Consider the following 17,497-nt stretch of genomic DNA (forward strand, 5'->3'; position numbering starts at 1 on the left):
CAACAGCACTGGAACACAAGGCAGTTCAGATGCCTTTTTTTTTTCCCTTCCTCTTCTGCAAATGGAGGCGGAAATGTTGTAGGCCCGTGTGCTCAGATTTGGGTGCACGTTAAAGAACCCCAGGTGGTCTAAATTTCCGGAGCCCTCCACTACGGCGTCTCTCATAATCATATGGTGGTTTTGGGACGTTAAACCCCACATATAAATCATATCCTCTTCTGCAAGCAAATCGCGCAGTGCAATGCACAGGAATGGATGCAGCACTGTTTTGCGGCGGCGGCGGCTCTTTCAGTCTGCTACGCTGTTATCTATTTCTTGGTTGCCGTTTGGTTCTTCTCAATGCGTATAGCGATTCCTGTGCCTAACTGTAAGCACGTGAACCCACCTCGCGATCTGGCCTGCACGCCACATCCTCCCTTTAGTCAGTTTGTACAGCAGTGCGAGACAAAGAGGAGCCGGCTACGAGGCTGTCTTATCATCAAGGGTTACGTTCCCATACGGCAGCTGCTTTCCATGGGCGCACGGCAGATGTCGAGATGGCTCCCTTCGAAGCGCCACACACTACGTTTCTCTAGCGAACTAAATGTTTATCCCGCGCTTCGTAAGGAATATTCCGCGTATACCTATTTTTGTCCCGTTGTTTTAGGGGCGCCGTGTACGTGAGCGCCATCCTTGCTCAATGTCGACAACAAACCGCTTCGCGGGCGAGTCGGGTCACAGGACTCATTTTAAATCTCGTAGTGAATCGCAATGCACCGTGAGGACTGCGCTGCTACGCGACAAGATGGAACGGCCGATAGCCAGCAACACACGCGGTGGTTTCAAGACACGACGTTCGCTAACCGCGTCGTTGAGAGGCAAATTAGCAGTTCGATCACGTCTTCCTTCCGGCTTGAGAGCGCGCGCGGATCCGGTTGGTTTTTTCGACAAGAAGCAATGCAAGCAGCCAAGCCGCGTACGACCACTGGTGTCCCATGTCGCACTCTCCAGTTTTTCTCACGGTGCGACGACTCGGCGCAAGCGCACCTTTCTTCTTTTTTCTTCGATTGGCAGCGAGAAAGCGATTGGCTGGCGTCAGGGCGCTCCATTTCCGTTTTCCCATATCTCGGGCTTCTTCGCTGTTCCCGTGTCCCACAGGACGACGCTAATCTGTCTTCGTTCGTCGGCGCTAGTCGGTGTGCGCGCCGAATCTCCGCCTGCACCGCCCTGCATTCTATGTCGCATCTGCACGCACTGCCGCGAAGCGCGCGGTTTGCGTCTCCCATTGTCAAAACAAGATAGTGCTCTAGAAACTGAGCTGCAAAAAGAAAGAAAGAAAGAAAGAAAGAAAGAAAGAAAAAAAGCGACGAAAGCACACAGGCCAATGTAAAGAGTTAGGCCGATATAACCATCATTTTCTCCCTTTTGGTTTAGCCGGTCGTTCAAAGGCTTCGTGCTTGCATGCCAAGCCACAAGAATAACTAACAGTTACGAATAATAATTAAAAAAAAAACACTCGCGAGTTCATGATGTGGGGTCGTGCACGAGGGATACGCAGCTTGGCGAAACACAAAAAATAAAGGGGCGGCGCGCCGAATGGCCGTCCGTCCTTGTTTGCGCCTAATTGGCGCCTTCCTGCGTCGCCCCGGAACATCAGCGACGGCCGCTCTTTCTCTCCTTCATATATAGCCGTGTCACGCCGTCCCCCCCTCTTCCCATCCTGTCCGCACTGCCGACGCTCGGGTGGGCCATCCCGGTCCAGTTTGCTCGTTTCGCTCGTCTCCTCACCCTCTAGACCTTGTTTTCGCTCTTCCGTCTACTGCGTCCCCCCTCCCGTTTTCCTAACTTTGCCGGCCTCATCAACGCTGCACTACGCCGTGGTCGCAGCCCGTCGGCTTCCGCAGAGACCGAGGAGGACGCTTCATTTCCGTCACACAGACCGTACAAAAAAATAAGATCATCGTCAAGGGGCCAACGAAAGCTGTAACGCAGCGAGCGACACTGTTTGTCTCAATGAGGATGATGGGTGGTGTCATATCTGCGGAAGTGTAGGCGCGCGCTAATAAAGAAACCGCACGGTCCACTGGGGAGTGTGGCGCAAAGAGGGGCGATCTGCTGACGGCGTAAAAGCTTTTTAACGCGGCACTTGTAGGGGTAGCGAAATAATTTGTTTAATGTAGAAAGGTAACCATCTAATACTCAAACGACCTCGTTGAGGCTAGTATTCGCCAGCGTACCGTTAGTGATGCCACCAAGCCTGCGATGCGATTGTTTCGACATAGTTTCACTCCGACGTTTACTTGAGAATGTACGACGAACGCGCCACGCATCTCTTTAGGCACGCGCTATCGCCCCATCGAGCCCATGCACGGCGACGAGCCGAAGGCTAGCTACGTAACTCATCATGCGATGCATCCAAGACTGTGCGCAACCAGGCACCCACTGTAAGAGTCACCCCACATGCGCGGCGCTTTCTCAATAGCGTGGCGTCGCGGGTGGCTTTAGACCCGTGAATCGCTCGCCTCTGGACTCAGCTGTGCGGAGGAGGCCAACTTTCGAGGCGCGCGCTTCCTCGCCGCCGAGCTTCCTGGAGATGCTTCTCAAACAATGGAGACCGAAACGAAGAGAGCGCCGAAATGTGCGATCAGGGTACGGCTACCCCTCGCCGAGCAGCGCCGACCGGGCGGTGCCGTCAAGGGAGACCGGAAAAGTGGACGACAACGGCCCGGATGGAGGAAACGGGCTTTCGCAGTGGAGTCGCGCGAGAAACCCATGGTTCAGGGTACATGTCAGCTGTCGACTAGCATTAATGACGAGAAAAACAATCAGTGAGGGCCAGGGCTATTATCTATCTAATTAAGTACAATAATCTGCTGTTATTAGTAATGTATAGCGTAACCAATGGGCTACAGTACATGTAAATAAATGAATAAGTGATCTAACTTTTGTGCGTTTTCAATGCCACTACCAACTTCATCTCACGCGCTGAACCGAAAGCTTATAACTGTTGACTAATTCTCACAACGATAAAGTGTCAACCATTGTTAGAGTTACAAATTTTATTATTATAGCAGAACTCCGGGTTCTGTGAAGATTGTTCTGAACTAGCTCCGCTACAACGGATTTTTTCGTTTGCTTACTTGACTTTGCGTGAGTACTTTCTCTTTTAGCCCAATGGTCTCATAGCCGGGAAACTTGAGGCGGTAGGGATGAAGTCGCAACTGCGTGCGGATCCAAGCACTGAATACAAGCTGCGTGGAGCCCCCCATTCCCAAGGCCGAAGGCCCAAGTCAACCAAGCAAAACGGTCTTGAGTGCGAGCTGTCTGCTATTCCCTCTGCCGTCTCCTCGCATGGGACATGCTCTCTTCACAATCGCACTGTGCCCACTCGGTTCCCAAGGCCGTGACTCCGGAGGTGCGACCGCGGGAAGAGGGGAGCTTTGGCTCGACACTATAGCACGCACGCGCATTTCAAAACGCGAACAGAGGGATTCGTTTCCGAAAGCGCCGTTCCGTTTGCCGGCGACGATTGTGGTGGGGTGTACGCGTAAGGCCGAGCGGGATGCTCGAAAAACTGTCGATACCTGCGCGGAACAGTTCCTGCAGTGGGGCGACCCCCGGCGGCAAAATGAAAGGTGGTTGGGCTCAACTGGCACCGGGGTTCCCAGGGTTTCGCCTCTGTGAGCACCACGTTCTTCGTAGACAATATCACAATAGTCTACTAACGGCAGTTTCTGACTTCGCCTAAGAGAGGCCGAAGCGTCAAGCAACGCTGATTCTGCACGATTCCAGCGCGTGACGTGGACGAGAAAGTGCAATGGCGCCAGTTGAACCGTTCAAGTTCTGTATAACTTTTTCGGACGCGTATGATTTGATACGAAAAGCGCGTCGGCGGGCTCCTGCGAGGTAAAGGAGCGCAGGGATGTGCAAGTTGACCATTCCGGACGAAGAAGAATGCGAGAGTGGGCCTTCTCGGTCGCCATCGTTGCAGCAGCGAGCGCTCATCGAAGGGACGGCCATCCGTGCTTTCCGCTGGGCACCGTTGGCTCGCGGCCTGACCTCGGTCGACTCTAGCAGCGCATTTACTTTCCGCAGCGCGCGGCCGGTTCGCGGCACTAATTGGGTCAGCCTGCGCCGGTGTGTCCTTGCGCGGAACGCCAAAGACCGGACCATCGTGGCGCCTTCCCGCGATGCTCGCAGACTCGTTCCGTCGGGCCTACGTAGCAAGCGATGCTTCGGCCGCGTTGAGCTCAAATGTTACGCTCTCTTGTGGCGTGGGTAGGCCGTCTGTTCCGCGCCGCGCAGGGGGTCACGCGCGGGTCAATGTGGACTGCCCCGTCGTGTTTTCTTAACAGTGGTTGATCGCTCGCGAAATATCAGTGACGCAAGCCCATGCCTCGGTCGCGCTTCCGCCAACGCGACTCCTAATTTCTGGTCGGGGAAAACGTAGTCGCAACGTCTTCGAACATTGTCCACGATCAGGCGCAAATTTTCGCACTACGCCACATCGTAACGCGACGTAACGTAACGTAACGAACCAGAGCAGTCAGCGCATAGCGGGTGGGGTGCAACGTAAATGTGAGATTGAATATATTATGCGAAGCGCGTCAAGAGTTAGTTTATCGCGGTTGTGAGATAGATAGATAGATAGATAGATAGATCGATAGATAGATAGATAGATAGATAGATAGATAGATAGATAGATAGATAGATAGATAGATAGATAGATCTACTTGAAGACGGATAGTGAGAAGCTAAAACGGCACTCCCTTGTCAGAGAACTATACGGCACTGTGCTACTATATATATGGTACTATATAGAACTATAGTGCACTGTTCGATGCGACCGAACTAACAGCCCTAGCGTGAAAACTCTGCGCGTGTGTGAGAAAGAACAAAAAGTGATGAAAGAAGCGCTATAAACGTTTGCTAAATTAAACTTAGTTGCCTCATCTTATGTCTTATAGTAAAATAACTTGCGCACCCTGCATGCTGGCACAGAATAAGTGAGCTTCCAACTTCGCCTCCGTTTATTTTCGACACAAAACGCTGTTTCGCGTATACAAACAGAAAAAAAAAAACTAGCAGTTGTTCCGTGCACGAATACAATTGATGAGCGCAGCTCCTTGAAAATGGGACGCGGTTAAGGCACGATGAGCGCGGAGCTACAACTTCTACGCCCGACAGGATCCTGCCGTACGTGCTAGAGCGGCCGAATCTTAGCGCCGACGCTGTATCTATGTTGCATGGAGCTTCGATGGCGGTGACGGCGGGGTGACGGTTTAAGGAGCTGTGCGCGTAAAAAGATATAGCTATTGATGTCATGCTACTTGAATATGGACCCTTCCTTTTTTGTGTTTAGTAACGTTTAAAAGTGTTTAGTAACGTTTATTAAATTCTTTTTGTGAATTTTTTTTCATCAACCACAGAGTGGCCGATCCTTCCCGTGGCAAAAACACCTCCGGACAGCGTTGTCCCGCTTCATGTGTTATTGCGGCATAATCAGTCGCCCCTGGTCGACCGTTTGCTTGAGATGCGGGATTTTCCAGCAAGCAGCAATTTCGGGTACTTTAAACGTTCGAGTAATCAGCAAATATCTGCGCAACCTTGCCGAGGGAAAAAAAAGGGGGAAGGGGGAGCACTCGGAAAATGTTGCACGTCCTAATGCATGGAGATGTCGACAGTAATTTGACTGCCGCAAGGCGCTATTTACGTCTTCCGCGACGCCCCACCGCAAGCAGATAGGGGAAAAAAATAAATCTAGTCGCGGTCCTATTCTACCATGGTCGCCCATCGAACACAGCGTGGCCTTCTTTCTCGTCCCTTCACGCAAGTCGTTCGAGCGGCGGCAGCGCACTTAAACAGCGCAATTGTTGAACACGGACCGTCTCATGGGCTAGCGTACGTTCGTTTAACCAGAAGGCAATAATTACCGTGTCTTCTTCCACGTGCGAGGCGTCCCACGGAGCTTTCACGTCGAGACGCACGAAACGTGGAGCAGTTCCACGTGTGGGAGCAACCGCTGCAGTCAAAGCAGCATTACTGAAAATTACAATGCCTGATGTAGATCCAATGCCTGATGATTACAATGCCTGATGTAGATGACCGTCAGCCACGCTTGTCGAAGCGATATGGTTAATGCAGTATAAGCTGGGGCCGTCGCAAACGATAATAGCATCCAATGCTTCCAGCGCTTTCAAATGACAGAAGAAAGGAGAACAGTGCAGCGTTCTTCCCTTTCTTGTCCATCTTTGTAGATATCTCTCGAAATGAATGTTCATGTAATGTCGCGGCATCGTTCGTTTTACATAGACCCCGACTCGGTACCGCGGTGGCGTCCCGGTTTTTAAATGTTCATTGTCCAGACCCTTAGTCGGCGCTACCCTATTGGTCGCCGGTGCACAGTGTCGAGACCCGCGGATCAAATACGGTATCTGCGAAAGGCGCTGCGGCCCAGGGCACGACGGCGATCGTTGTTAACGGCATGGCGCGTTGCGCGACGTCTAATGGCGGCCGCCACGCAACCGACATTCCCCGCCTGCCAGCCGAATTTGGGGAGCAGCAGCACTGCGAGGGGAAAATAAGGGTATCCAATAAAGGGTCGCTCCCCGCCGCCAACGGTCGGCCGTGAAAGGAGGATCTCCCTCGGTCGGCAGCCGGCAGACTCCAACCGCCACCGCCGCGCAACACACCTGCCCTGTCACGTGACCGCTAACGGCATTGCGCCTCGAGCGAGTGACAGATGTTCACCGAGCGCGATGCGCCAACGCCAGCCAGTGCGTCCTTTAACCATTAAATGTCTCCCCGCTCGCTCGTATCCGCGAGGCTCGTGCGCCGGCGGCGCTTGTATCATACCAGGTGCCAGCGCGGTCCCGTCGACCGCGCTCTGTTGTATAATTCGACGCGGCTTCGGAAGGCGCCATCTCGCCAGTGCAGCCGAGAGTTTGTCCTAGAGGGAGCACGTATTTTAAACTGCCGGCCAGGGACTGCGTCACACGGGGCTCGGCGGGATAGCCGCGAATGCACGAGCAGATTTTAGATGGTATACTGTAAAGCACTCCCTCAATGAAAACTGGGGAATTGTTTGTTAGTACCTCAATTATGTTCAGTACCTACCTACCTGCCTGGTGCAGTTGCACTGATTATCGAGACGACACGACCCGTGTTGTGTATGACACCATGCTGCCGAAATCAACCAACTAACTGTTGTGCCATTAGTCAAAGGTAATAAGACCACATCAATAAATCTGCACTAACTTCAACCGCTCAGCTATGAGCTATGCGTACGCCTCGGTTGAACCCGAAACACCATGTTCCCGAGTTCCCTTACCCTTCTACAAGCCGAAGACGACACAGGAACATAATTACTTTTCCAAGTGACTTCTCATTACTGACGTGTGTTACAAACATGGCAAACACGACAACCGGGCCTTAAGGGCACATCTGCATCGCAATACAAAAATAAAAAAAAAACAAGGAACGTAGTTATCAGATGCTCATCGTTATTTGTGTACGGTTAAAAAGCATATAGATGAAAGTATTTTTTTGCAAAAAAAAGGACGGGCAATAAGTCTTGTTAAATCACTCGCAAGTATTGGTAATAATGGGTTGTTTTTTTTAAAGATGATTGAAACAGATTCTCTCTCACCGCAGCGTAAATTTTTACTATCTGCCCGCTTTCTCAACACTGCTTATCATGCGGAGACAATGTTTCAGAATGGAATGCTTTTCTTATGCAAAACATTCTTCTACCGCGCACTCGCCGAATTTCCGTAGCAACTTGTGAATTTGACGTCCTACGCCATGCGTTGTACGCTTATCCAATCTCGTTCTTTCTTTTTAATTTTTTGTATCAGCCTCTTCTTCTTGCAGCATTCTGTGCCGTGTTTGATGCATCTCGCTCAAAACTGAGACAAAAATATTATTTTTTCCGAGTTTCTACAATTCTGTGAGACATGTTGTTGGCCCCATACATCGACCACAACGCCGATTTCTGCTTAAGTAGCACTTCTAATCCTGAGAACGGCCAGGCCCTTTGACGCCGGTGACACCCATCTGTCGCGGACGCGTCGCGTTCAGTAAGTCGAGACAACCGCGGCAGTTCAGCGTGCCGTTGCGGAACCATGAAGCGGGAAGTGGTGCAACCGCTGTTTCCTATAGCCTCACCTGCGCGGCGCCGCCGCCGTAGTCAGGATTCGGTTGCTGCCCACGCCCTCTCCACGGGACGTGGCGTGTAGTACATGCACATACTTACGGGTCTGCGTTGACATCGCACCATTCCGTTTGGTTCGCAAGCGACGTAACTTAACATTGACGAAACTCTTGAGTTGCGGTATACGTGGGAGACATTCAGCGGGAGTTGCTTCAACCGAAGTTGCTAGTCTGTTGCTCACTCGGGAAATGTAGCGGCACCGGCTGTATCTACGCCATGTAAAACGTAAGGTTAGCTAAACCACAAGACAGTTGAGAGCATGAAAAATAAATAAAATACAAACAAGCAAGTGATACGTACGAACTTCGCCTCATTCATTTTTCTCGTTTGTCATTCGTTTAGTTAAGTCCTCATACACGCTCTCACTCTACTACGACTTCTTTTTTCCCCCAGCTTTCCCATACATTACCAAACTTCTCGCCCTCTGCAAGTTAGTAACACACGTCTGGATGCTGCGAGAAGCGTGCCATGTGGTACCTTCGACAAGCTGTAAACATCAACGCACAACAAAAACCAAGTCGCTGAAAGCATTCATAAGTTCACTGCCTCTTAAAATCCTAGAGCATACATGCGAAGGTTCTTTAAAAGAACTCAAAGCAACAACCAAATCTCAACGCTCTTCCTCAGGGCGTTCAGACTTCGTTACAGCTTTCGCCAACACTAGGTGGCGAGCTCATGACAAAAGCGAACGATGCGGTTGACTATTCTCCTCCCCCTCCCTTTTTTGTGTATGTCTTCGTTTCACTAACTACGTTCGGAGGAACAATGGTGTATTCGTTTTTGCTACGCATGAGTTGGAACTTAGCCCGTGACCTTTTAACTTTAATGACGCTATCAAGCACCCGAATTGTAGCCCGCGTAAGTGATCATGACGCGACCTTGGTCCTGTCATCCATATATGCAAAGTTAGCCATCGCAAAAGTTGTTTTCTTTTTTCTACTGTTTTACGCCCTTGCTGGTATCTTTAGAAAACGTCAAAACATATATGAAAGTCGCGGCTTTTTTTTGTTTTTAACTGGCATTTCCGCGTCACAGTTACCAGACAGCAGCGTAACCAGTATCGAGCCTTCTGCTACCCCGCTGGTCCCTATCGTTATTTGATGCGTATTTGATACTCAAGCAGGGCAAGCCATGCTACGCACTTCATGCCTGCGATGCTGAAACACCTTTTGCGCACACGAAACGTCTTTTGCATGTACTCACTTGCAATGAGACTCGCCGCTTGGGTTGGACGACACGCAGGAGGCTCCATTCTTGCACGGATTGGGCGAGCAGGACACGAAAGCTGCGACAGAGGAGGCACGAAAAAACAACAATGGTGTTAGTTGTCCTGCATACAACAGGAGACTAGTAACATACACTGAACAGAGAGAATTGTGGGAAGCGTAGTATGCGCACTCGAATATCGACACCCGAGAGTCCACAGACGTGTCCGACGGTCACGCGCAAAGTTGCCTCCCGCATGCTCGAATGTCAACCCCGGCCGAAAGTTGCGTAAATTTGAATAAACTTAATTATTTGCGGCTGTACGCAATACAACCGTGCTTAAGACCAGATACGTAGTCTATTTAGATCTCGTAAGGTTGAAATTTTTGTTGCTTGTTTTTCTTTTTTTTTTCCTTGTTGCGGTGTTGTAATGAGTCGGCGTCAAGGTCAAACACTCTGGAATGATACGAAATATTCTAGGGCCTTTCGGCATTGAACCGGGTATGAGGTGAGAATGCGAGACGAAAAACGAGAGAAGGAAACCACGCGTTCGTTTTGCGCATTTGCTTCAGGCATTTCGGTCCCTACCAGTGGGAGGCACAATTCGCCCGCTCGGAGACCCAGGAGTGCAAGTCGCGCGGCTAGATCAAGTCCGGAGGGTGCCTAAGGCTACTGGAGCTCTGGACTTGGGGCCTCGGCCGTAAAGACACCAACAAGCTTTTGTCCTCGAATAACGTTACACAAATAATTTGTACCGCGCCGTTACATGAAAGTTACTTTCCAGATGACAGGCGTCATTACCTTCACAGGCATGCGCCCCGGGTTCGAACAGGAAGGGGGGGGGGGGGGCTTTCTATGAACATTCGACCCTTTTAAGGTGAACCCTGCGAACGCGTATGATTAGTTTTGTCCGCGGCCCGTTGCTTTCGGTTCTCATTGTTCGCTTATAATAAAGGCAAACGATGACTTCTTCAATGCCGACGAATAATGGTATAACAAACAGTCGCAGCTGCCCGGTTCACAGTATATGTCACGAGGCGGATGATTGACGTTGTACTATGATTGTGCGTAAAAACTGTCAGCATGTGCTCCTGCGAGTATTGATTGATTTGTGAGATTTAACATCCCAAAACCACCATATGATTATCAGAGACGCCGTAGTGGAGGGCTCCGGAAATTTCGACCACCTGGGGTTCTTTAACGTGCAACCAAAGCTGAGCACACTGGCCTACAGCATTTTCGCCTCCATAGAAAATGCAGCCGGGATTCGATCCCGCGACCTGCGGGTCAGCAGCCGAGTACCTTAGCCACTAGATCACCGCAGCGTGGCAGTACTGAATATTTAATAAGAGAGTATGAATAAGCGTCGGTGGCGGCTCCTGGGCAGCTTTCGATCATGGTCCGAATAGATAAGTGATTTTCCAGAACAAAAGCTGGATGGAGGAACAAAGGTTTTGAGAAGAAAGACGGTCGTTCGCGTTAAGACATTAGATATGCGATCGCGCTTTTTTTGTTACTTTCAGGAATTATAGGCCCATATTTCAAAAGGAACCTCCTCGCCTGTTATGACCTCTCTCCGCGCACACACAGAGACGCCCATATACTGCGACTCCGCAAGGGCCCTAAAACGCTCTACTTTATGAGTACGGCCTTCAGCTCCTTTTTTCTTTCGATCGCCTGCTGCGTGCCGCGCGAGCTTGCTCCGTGCCTTAGAAGTTTTGTCGTTGCGTATTTTCGTTCTCCTCACTTCTGCATGCGAGTCACTCTCATACGAGGGGACGACGCTTATTATTGTTATTTTTTTCTCTCCTTCGTGTTGCCTCCCTGTCAAGGCTCGCTCCCTGAGTCTTGTTTCCACGAAGCAGCAACTCGGCGAGCTCGAAACAAAGTGCCAGTCACCAGGCGGGGGCACGCACTCACGGGGCTGCGTGCGACAGGGCAAGACGCGAAGACGTCCGGCTGACAGAAAGCAGGCCCCAGAGTGAAGCAGTGCCGGTGGGAGCGAGCGCCCCGGCACAGAAACGCGTCATCCCCAAGCCAGGCGTCGCCGAGGGGGAGCGCTGTTGCGTCCCACACGACAACGGGGCGTTTCGCTTTTCCGCAGGCTTCCGCTAGATTCGCTTCCACGTTGTTCTTTTCGTCATTAAATGAAGTTTAAATGAACCTTCTCCGAGCGGTTCCGTATGGACTTGACAGAAAGTGGCGATGCCGCCGGCGCATAGCAGTTCGACCCAAACTTTTTGTTTGATTTTTTAAGGAAAAAAAATAAATAATAAAATGCCACGATATAAGCACGTACGTCTGCACAGCGAACGCCGGTGTTCTCGCCCGCAAACACACGTATGCGGAGCTATGAAGTTCTTGCCTTAGCGCGACTTAGTTCGGGCACGCAGTTGTTGACATAGCTCTAGGGACAACAAAGGGACAAAGTAATAAGAGCGCTTAGCTTTCAACGATTGGTACGCGGTCTTGACACCGCTAATTAAAATCGACGCACTACGTGTCGCATCTGAAGCGTACCGTTGCCGCCACGCGCTTGTATACACGCAGGTGAGGCAAAGGCAGAGCGTCGGTCCATTGTTCGGCTTTTCGGTCGCCAGTGCATAGGAGGAGAGCCCCCCCGCCGGCGGGGCAGTCTCGTCGGTGGGCCGTCGCCGCGGTCCTCTTTCCCTCCATTCCGGTTCCTGGGCCTGCTCTGCCTCAGACCGAGCACAGGCCCGACTACTACCGGTTCCCTCTCTATGCCCGGTCTATGAAACCATCTGTTTTTTTTTTGTTCACTCTTTTTTTACTGCTGTGCGCACTCTTCGAGTATCAGCGTGACAGGCACATCAAACCACACTTCACGTGTAAAACCGCTACGTTCTGAAGAGGTTAACATTTCTAACAACAGCACAAGGAAACAAGTGCGGGGTGGTGTTTTGGTGGGCCTTCCTATTAAACACCGTGGGCGACTACCAAACGTCTTATTTGACTTATTATTCCCACCTTCTGTAATAATAATAATAATAATAATAATAATAATAATAATAATAATAATAATAATAATAATAATAATAATAATAATCTCTGGGGTTTAACGTACCAAAACCACCATATGATTATGAGAGACGCCGTAGCGCAGGGCTCCAGAAATTTCGACCATCTCGTGTTATCTAACGTGCACTAATATCCCACAGTACTCGGGCCTCTACCATTTCACCTGCATCGAAAAGTGACCGCCGCGGCCGGAATCGAACCCACGACCTTCGAGGCAGCAGCCGAGCACCCTAGCCACTGTTCCACGGAGGTGGAATTTCCCCACCTTCTTTACTTATTTCAATTCAAGATAGACAAGCGATAGTCAGTTAGAGAGCGATTGAATGAATGGCAAGAGATGGAAAACATAACCGGAAGAGGGTTAGATGGAGTGACGAAAACGGTAATTTAACAGACATAGAATGGAAACAGCTCGCACATGACAAGGTAGGGTAAATTGGTTATCGTGGGGAGAGGTCTTCGTCCAGGAGCGGACATAGAATGAGCTGAAAATGAAGATCTCTCACATCGCGAACTGTTCCCGAATTTTTGCCTCAGCTTTCTGCGTGCAAGAGACAATTTGCCAGAAAAAAAAAAAACGGTACTAGGTATGCGCGAGACGGTATATTTTCTAACCGAATAACATCGACAATAGCCCCGCCACGGTAGTCTAGTAGCTAAGGTACTCGGCTACTGACCCGCAGGTCGCGGGATCGAATCCCGGCTGCGGCGGCTGCATTTCCGATGAAGGCGAAAATGTTGTAGGCCCGCGTGCTCAGATTTGGGTGCACGTTAAAGAACCCCAGGTGGTCGAAATTTCCGGAGCCCTCCACTACGGCGTCTCTCATAATCATATGGTGGTTTTGGGACGTTAAACCCTGAAAATCAATCAAATCAACAACATCGACAATAGTCTACCAGAAAGATCCTTCAAACGCTCATCCCCGCATTTTCTTCGCACAAAAGAAACACAAAGGTACAACTTGGTCACAGCGATACCTCTGGCCCATATGTGTGTTATGATGGATGACCAACATTCGCAAGCCCACGTTCTTCCTCCTCCCTTTCTCCTGGTAGACCGGGAGAGCTTATCATGAGGCGGATATTCGAGCAGTAATTAAAACAATTCGTATCTTCGGCCACTTTCGATGGAACGTGGAGGGGCGAATACACTTAGAGTGAAAACAAAAATCTCTGAACGCGAGTGTTCGGTTGGAGAGCGTCCCTGTAGGAAAGCCCATCTTGCGAAATTTATAGAAACAGTCAATTCCAATTTGGAAACGAAACAAATTACGCGACATTCAACCATTCTAGGCCGCGTAATGTATTAGCACATGCCTTTGCGATATTCTTCGAAGCCGAACGAGCACCGAGTACTCGTAGTGTAATGTGGGAAAAAAGGACGGCGATTGACGCGATATCGGTGACTCACCGATGGACACGTTTAATTTGCCTCGCATTCTCTCTTACTCAATTTTTTTTAAGCCGGCACGAAAGCCGGCGCCCATTTGGCAGCAGGGAGTCGCGCTTTGCACAAGGTCGACAACTTGATGAGTTCGATCGGAGCTCAAGAGTGTGCGCTTACACTTTTTTTCCCACGAAACAGGACACTTTTTCTTCTTCTTACTCGTGGCGAGGGATTTCCTTCACAGCGTTCCCACGACGTGAGACTCTCGGTGCCAGCCCGTGCAACGTAGCACGTATCGCGAGATGTGCGCTTTATTCAGTTTACGGAGCACCAATGTGTCTCGGCCACGTGTCCAGGGTAGCGGTCGGAACGCGTGAAAACGAAGGGGAAAATGATGAGTGTCAATGGCAACTGCGTCTAAGAGTATCAGTCAAACTGGCAAAACAAAAATGTTAAGCTCCCTCCCCCGAGTTTTTGAAATTTTTTTGACGTGGCATACAGAGTACAAAATGGCACTCGACCCAATCTTCCTACCCGGCCCCCTCTGCAAAGAGTAATTACAGAAAAGGAGAGAGACGCGCGCACACAACAGTTCCATTATGTGGGATACTGCCAGCAACACCGCAACCAGTCACCCGATTCTCACCATACCGATTGCCGCCCGCATCGCTAATTGTTGATGATAATGATGATTCAGTCACTGGTCAAGTCGAGGTGAGAAACAATCGGAACGTTTCGGGACGGTCCCGCACGGGAACGGCGACTTGCCGCTATTTGGTCATTACTTTCAGCGCACCGACGGCGAAATGAAGCGCAGTCGCGATATGGCGCGGTTTGTCAGGCTAAACAGAAATACTTGGAAAAAGGCTGCGACAGCACATTTTATTCATAAACCGTACGTTAACAGATGCTACGCACAATTCACACTATATAGCTTGCGCACGGTCGCTGTTACTTGGAGACGCTTCACGCCCCTTCAGCATAGGAGTGCACACGAGTGGGGCAGGGGGGGGGGGGGGGGCAGCCGCCACTACCCCTAGTCACTTAAGAGGGGGGGCAAAATCTGCTCGATACACTGACCAGGGGGTAGGGCACCCTCCTAAGGGGGGGGGGGGGAAACGTAAAATCTGCCCCATACATTGTTTGCTGGGGCGATGCGATGAACCATCATTCCGCTCCCCACCCCCTCTTCAGCAAACGCAAACAGCTTTCGTGCCTTATATTAACGGGGCTCAAGTACATCGCGTAAAGCAAAGAATCTGAAGTCGGCTTAAGTTTTGCTACAGCTCAAGCATCTGGCCTGTCCTAACAATGCGCAATCCAGTTGTGTGTCAGGCTCATTAGGCGTTTAAGACTAAGCTTCCCTCTGTATGGCCAGAATGCATTGCTGCCGGAAGCACTTTCCTGCAGCTCACGTAGCGGCAAGAAACAGTGCTTCAAGATCGCCCAAAACACACAGACAGTGGCGACTACCCTGCGTCGGCGCCAGGAAACACTGAAGATGCACGCATGCAAGGACGACCGTGGGAGTGTTCCGGGCCCCTTTTGGCACAATCACCGACGCGACCGGCGTTGACCTCGATCGGGAACCAAAAGCGGCTACCAGCAGGTTAGCCCTCTCAGCAAAGTGGCCCCAGAATTGTGCACTGCCCGAATTTTACCGCGCGCTCATGCGTGCCCCAGCTTGCGCGCGCGTCAACGGGGCAGCTCCTTCCTTGGTCCGCGGATCTGCATTCTTTTGCGCCGCTCTAATCCGAACGCGACTGCTGTTCAGACTATGAGGTGCACTGGGGCGCGACTCCCCTGGTTCGATAACAAAGCGCTATATTTTTTTCTTGGGGGGGGGGGGGGGGGGGTGACCTGCGACAAGGTGCTGCCACGCAGCGTCACGCGCAACATGAGTCAACTGTGCAGGCCACCCGTTAAAGGTGCGGGATTTCACCACGCTAGCTTCAGGGTCGGGTCATTCGACGCGAGGCGTTCGCTATAATAGCTGCAATCCAGTTCAGGTGAGAACTTGACCTCATACGGTCGCAGGTATATTCGATAAAATTGTCCTACACAGAAAAGTGCTACGATGGGCGCCTTTTCCTCGTAGCTGGCATGTTTGTAGTTGAGTCCTCTGAATAAATAGCTCTCGTGCAAAGCGTCCAATCGGTTTGAACGAAGAGCTCGGTGGAAGTAAATCAAGAAGAATTTGATAGGCGCCACAATGAAATGTGACAAGTAGTTAAGAACCACGTAACGTGCGATAGAACAAAAAATAAGACGTACACGGTTAAGAGACAGGAAGGCAACATAGCGGACAAGGTAACGAACAAGGATAGGTGACATTCTCGTTGATGAGGTGAAATCTGGAACTGGGTATGTTACGTATTGCCAAGGAGAGATAACTGATGATAGGTCGGAGCGACGGAATGGAGAAAAGTCCTAGCAGAAGACGGCATATGGTTAGAAGGCATAGAGTGACGGAGTTAGGATGTCCGCCGATCTAAAATGCAATCAGATCGCACAAGAGGAGACGAAAAGTAGGGTCGTCAACCAGGCAAGCAGCAGATTTGCTGTCCTACGCTGCGGGTGCTCGATGTATAGATGAGTCAAAAGTATTTAGCGTTTTATGGAGAGCGTAAATGCATCCTTCGCATTCTTCGGAAGCCGGTGACCTTGTCCCTGCTAACCACCAGCACACAGGCGCAGTCGCCTTGCGTGTGTAAACTCATGCGTGCGTACGGGAGCTTGGGGTCTCCGCCCCACCAGCAAACCTGCTTTCTAGCCGCGCCCTGCAGGTCGACCGAGTGGACGAAGAGGCCGCAGCGAGCAATGAGGGCAACGGCACAGCACCACTGTGCAGGTGCAGGCCTGCTGGCTGCAGGGCATCGCGGGCGGCCATTTCGGCCGCCCGTAATGACGGCCGCCAATGCGAGGAGAGGAGGCGGTCGCATCTCGCTTCCTTCCCCGCCGGCTAATTTCTCACGCGGTGCAGGGGACGAGCTCATCCCGTGTGTCCTTCTGCGCGTGACATGGTTCCCATGACTGCTTCGCGGTGGCGTATCTTGCTTGCTTCTTCTCGCCCGCGCTCTGCGACCACCGGTCGGCTGTCCCTTTTCGCAGGGGCTGCAGCGCTGCGTACGCCACGCCTGCTGGTCGGTGGGATCATAGGGCTGCGACTGATCGAGGAAAGTGAGGCTGAGAAACCTCCGGAGGCCAATACCCAGGCATGTCGAAGGCATGGCGCGAAAGGCCCTTGTAAGTGTCGCTACCGGCAGCCAAACGAGCGTCGTACAACGCCTTCCAGGTTGCAACGGTGTTCCGTGCCCAGTCAGCGTCGAAACGGCCACTTCGTTGCGCCCCATAACGATGTTTTTCTTCGCGGCCTGCAAGCGATTAGGCCAATTCGCTTCTCCCATGTACTGTGTAAATGTCAGGCTACTGCGCACGTATTGTACACCACACATGCCTTCAAAAAAAGAATACGAGGGCTCCGCGCGAGCGAACACAGCTTTGGGACTGTTCATCAGTGATATAGCCTTCTTGGGAGTTTTCACAACGCTTACCAATGCGAACACAGCGACGTCATCTACCGTACTCTTGCGGTAATCATCGCGCACGCGCCATTGTGGGGCAGCGGCAGCGCTAGATGAGTTCGCAAAACCGTTCTCATTTGCCGAGTTCCT

The 17,497-nt window shown here is 51.2% G+C and overlaps 1 protein-coding gene across 2 annotated transcripts in view; it reads right to left on the reverse strand.

The window, feature by feature from the left end:
• Nucleotides 1-17,497, reverse strand: part of N (neurogenic locus Notch protein) — an 87,047-nt gene that overhangs the window by 46,536 nt on the left and 23,014 nt on the right. For both annotated transcript variants that reach the window (XM_075879270.1, XM_037413912.2), the window contains exon 2: nucleotides 9,395-9,476. In XM_075879270.1, the coding sequence (XP_075735385.1) occupies nucleotides 9,395-9,476 (82 nt within the window). The remainder of the gene's footprint in view (nucleotides 1-9,394; nucleotides 9,477-17,497) is intronic.

The sequence above is a fragment of the Rhipicephalus microplus genome, chromosome X, assembly GCF_043290135.1.
Source record: "Rhipicephalus microplus isolate Deutch F79 chromosome X, USDA_Rmic, whole genome shotgun sequence".
In the NCBI taxonomy this organism is placed as follows: Eukaryota; Metazoa; Arthropoda; class Arachnida; order Ixodida; family Ixodidae; genus Rhipicephalus; species Rhipicephalus microplus.